Here is a 2,836-nt window from a genome sequence, read left to right on the forward strand (position 1 = left end):
TATACTATTTTTAAGTTTAAATAACTTCACAAAATTAAGTAAATACAATTAGATTTAAAGTAAACTTAACAAGTAGATATGAAGTAAGCTTAACTTAGGACTATTAGTTATATTTACTTACCTTTTTTAGTGCAATCGGTTTCCTAGATTCTTTTAAGTAAGCTCAACTTGTCACATTTTAGAGTGTACGCTTTTGTTACAGCTGTGTGCTGTTGTACTTTAAGTCACATTATATTACACTTTTAATCTAAACCAGGGATTGGAACTATTTCACCATAAATGCATCACAACTTTCCGTGTGCTGGTGCCCTTTTTGCCCCGGCCCCTCAGAAAGTCTGAATCTGTCACTGTAGCTGTACTTTAGGTCACATGATAAAAGTATTTAAATGAGGGTTTGGTACTGTAAAATGCATAACTAAATGCAACATGGTTTTTGACATGGTGGTGCCCTACTGCATACAGCTGGTGCCCTTCTTATATTTTTGCTCCTGCTCCTCAGATAGCCACCAATGGCTTGTCCCTTTGTTCATTAAAATTATGCATTTTTATGAGTGTTTAGGATAAATCTAGGGGTCTCGATGTAATTATGATTCCTAATGTAAGAAAAAAGAAACTTGGTTTCCATGTTGGTACACAGCAGCTCTACTATAAGAAATGGAAAACATAATACATACATTCTTTTTTGAATTATTAAATTAAATATAATCTCTCTTTTGTACTTAATTCAACGAAAATGCACATATTATGTTTGGAATGTAACAAAGTATATAATAAATACAGCATGAAACAACAACAAAAATAATATAAATATATATTAAACAATAAGAGGTGAAAGCAATAAATTAATGAGAGACAAATAATTATTCTAAAATGCTAAGAATAAAACAAAATGGAATAACAAACCTTCAATAAATAAATGAATGAATAAATAAATAATGACAGACATTAGAAAAGATCAGTTCATTTGACTTTTGGGAGGGTGCATTAAACAGATTATTGTAATACTCTAAATACTTGTTGAAATTTCCAAATAAAATGTAAATTGCCAACACACGCACACACGCACGCACATGCGCCAGCAGTAGTCATGGAAACAGAATGATGGGCCTGCAGCTCATTTTAATGTTGCCATGCCCAATCGCAAGTATTTCTCAATTGTTTGCTTACCCGAGTTGTACAGTGTTGTTTACAGCCACGTCGAGAAGCTAATTGCTGATGCTGTATCCATTAGCTTCACAACAGATATCTGGTCTTCAAGCGTTAGCCAGGTTAGCATGTTGAGCTTGACTGCTCAATGGCTAGATAAGGACTTTGTGCTTAAAAAGTCCGTGCTTCATTCCCAAGAGTGCCGTGGGTCTCATACAGCAGAAGCAATCGCATCTGCTTTTGAAGGGATGTTTGAGACGTGGAAAATCCACAAGGAGAATGTGCATGTAGTGGTCAGAGACAACGCACGCAACATGGCCAAAGCTACGTCGGAGTTTGGTGTCCCAAGTCTGCCCTGCATGGCGCACACCTTGCAGTTCTCAGTGAACGGAGGTGCCCTGTCTCAACGCAGCATTGCAGATGCCCTGGTTGTGGGGAGGCGAGTTGTAGGCCACTTCAAGCACTCACCGCTTGCTTGCAGTCGTTTTGAAGACATACAAAAAGAACTCAACATGCCTGTGAAAAAGCTCCAACAAGACGTCCCCACCAGGTGGAATTCCACCTATTATATGATGCAGAGCCTGGTGGAGCAGAAGAGGGCTTTAAGTGCATATGCTGCTGATTATGAACTCCCAGCAACACTGACAGCAACTCAGTGGGGAATTTTGGAGAAGATGACCACCCTACTGGAACCCTTTGAACAGCTAACCAAGGATATCAGCTCTGCGGAGGCCACTGCTGCAGATGTCATCCCTGGTGTGGTATCCCTGACACGGCTGCTCGCCAAGATGGATGAATCAGACAAAGGTATGCAAACAGCCAAACATGCTCTATTGGAAGCTGTCAGTAAACGCTTTAATGGTGTGCAAAGTGAACCTCTTTATGCAATTGCAACCATGGTTGATTCTCGTTACAAAGACCGTTATTTTGACCTTGATAACAAGGAGGGAGCACGGAATATGCTGCTGAAGATTGTGGATGAAATGGCCAGTGTGGGCAATGATCAGCAAGAAAAGGCTGCTGGTGCCAGTGCAGATGACCCGGGCCAGGAGGACCAGGACCCCCCACCTAAGAGGGCCCGAACTGGGAGCCTGCAGGACATGTACCAAGAAATCCTCGCAGAGAATGATGTCACCCAACAAGCAACTACAGACGAAACAGCATCACAGGAGAGTAAATAATAAACTTTATTAGCAAACTTATTTCATTCGCAGAGTGCTTCACATGAAAATGTACATAAAGTGAATAAAATAAACATTCGGCTGTCAGTGCTTTGAAGAAAAGTAAGTAAAATTATTTTTGTTTTTGTTTTTACTTTTTCTTTAGGTGTATGCATACCTGGGAGAACCCACCATCCTCAAGACAGCATGCCCATTGAAGTACTGGAGGTCCACCCAGCTGTTTTTATTTTTTGTGCCTTTCTTGTTTTTATTTGCACATTTTTGTTACTCATACGAAAGAGCAGGGTTGACTGAGCCCAGTTTATGATTTTAATGACTGTGTTAGCAAAGTTATGGCCTGTTATGAAGGCCAGTCGGACTTTTAGCCTTGTTCACTGGAAGGAGGACTTTGTTTACTACTCTGGAAGGTCTGGACTGAAACTTTGTGAAAAAGTAGGGGTACAGACACTTGTGCAAAAAAGTCTCTGGTAAAAGGAGAAGTACTGATTCAACTTTTTACTCAAGTAAAA

At 39.9% G+C, this 2,836-nt stretch overlaps 1 protein-coding gene across 1 annotated transcript; it reads left to right on the forward strand.

Moving 5' to 3' along the window:
* The first annotated feature begins 1,274 nt into the window (after positions 1–1,274).
* Positions 1,275–2,327, forward strand: LOC146320854 (zinc finger BED domain-containing protein 4-like). Its single transcript, XM_084729308.1, has one exon. It carries the CDS (start codon positions 1,275–1,277, stop codon positions 2,325–2,327), a length of 1,053 nt encoding a protein of 350 aa, XP_084585434.1.
* The last annotated feature ends 509 nt before the right edge of the window (positions 2,328–2,836 follow it).

The sequence above is a fragment of the Lutjanus erythropterus genome, chromosome 10, assembly GCF_056507025.1.
Source record: "Lutjanus erythropterus isolate fLutEry1 chromosome 10, fLutEry1.hap2, whole genome shotgun sequence".
NCBI classification, from domain to species: domain Eukaryota; kingdom Metazoa; phylum Chordata; class Actinopteri; order Lutjaniformes; family Lutjanidae; genus Lutjanus; species Lutjanus erythropterus.

Bases quoted from the DNA above. Each gene is read 5' to 3' on its own strand.
- LOC146320854 (XM_084729308.1), top strand. From the start codon at position 1,275: ATGTTGAGCTTGACTGCTCAATGGCTAGATAAGGACTTTGTGCTTAAA.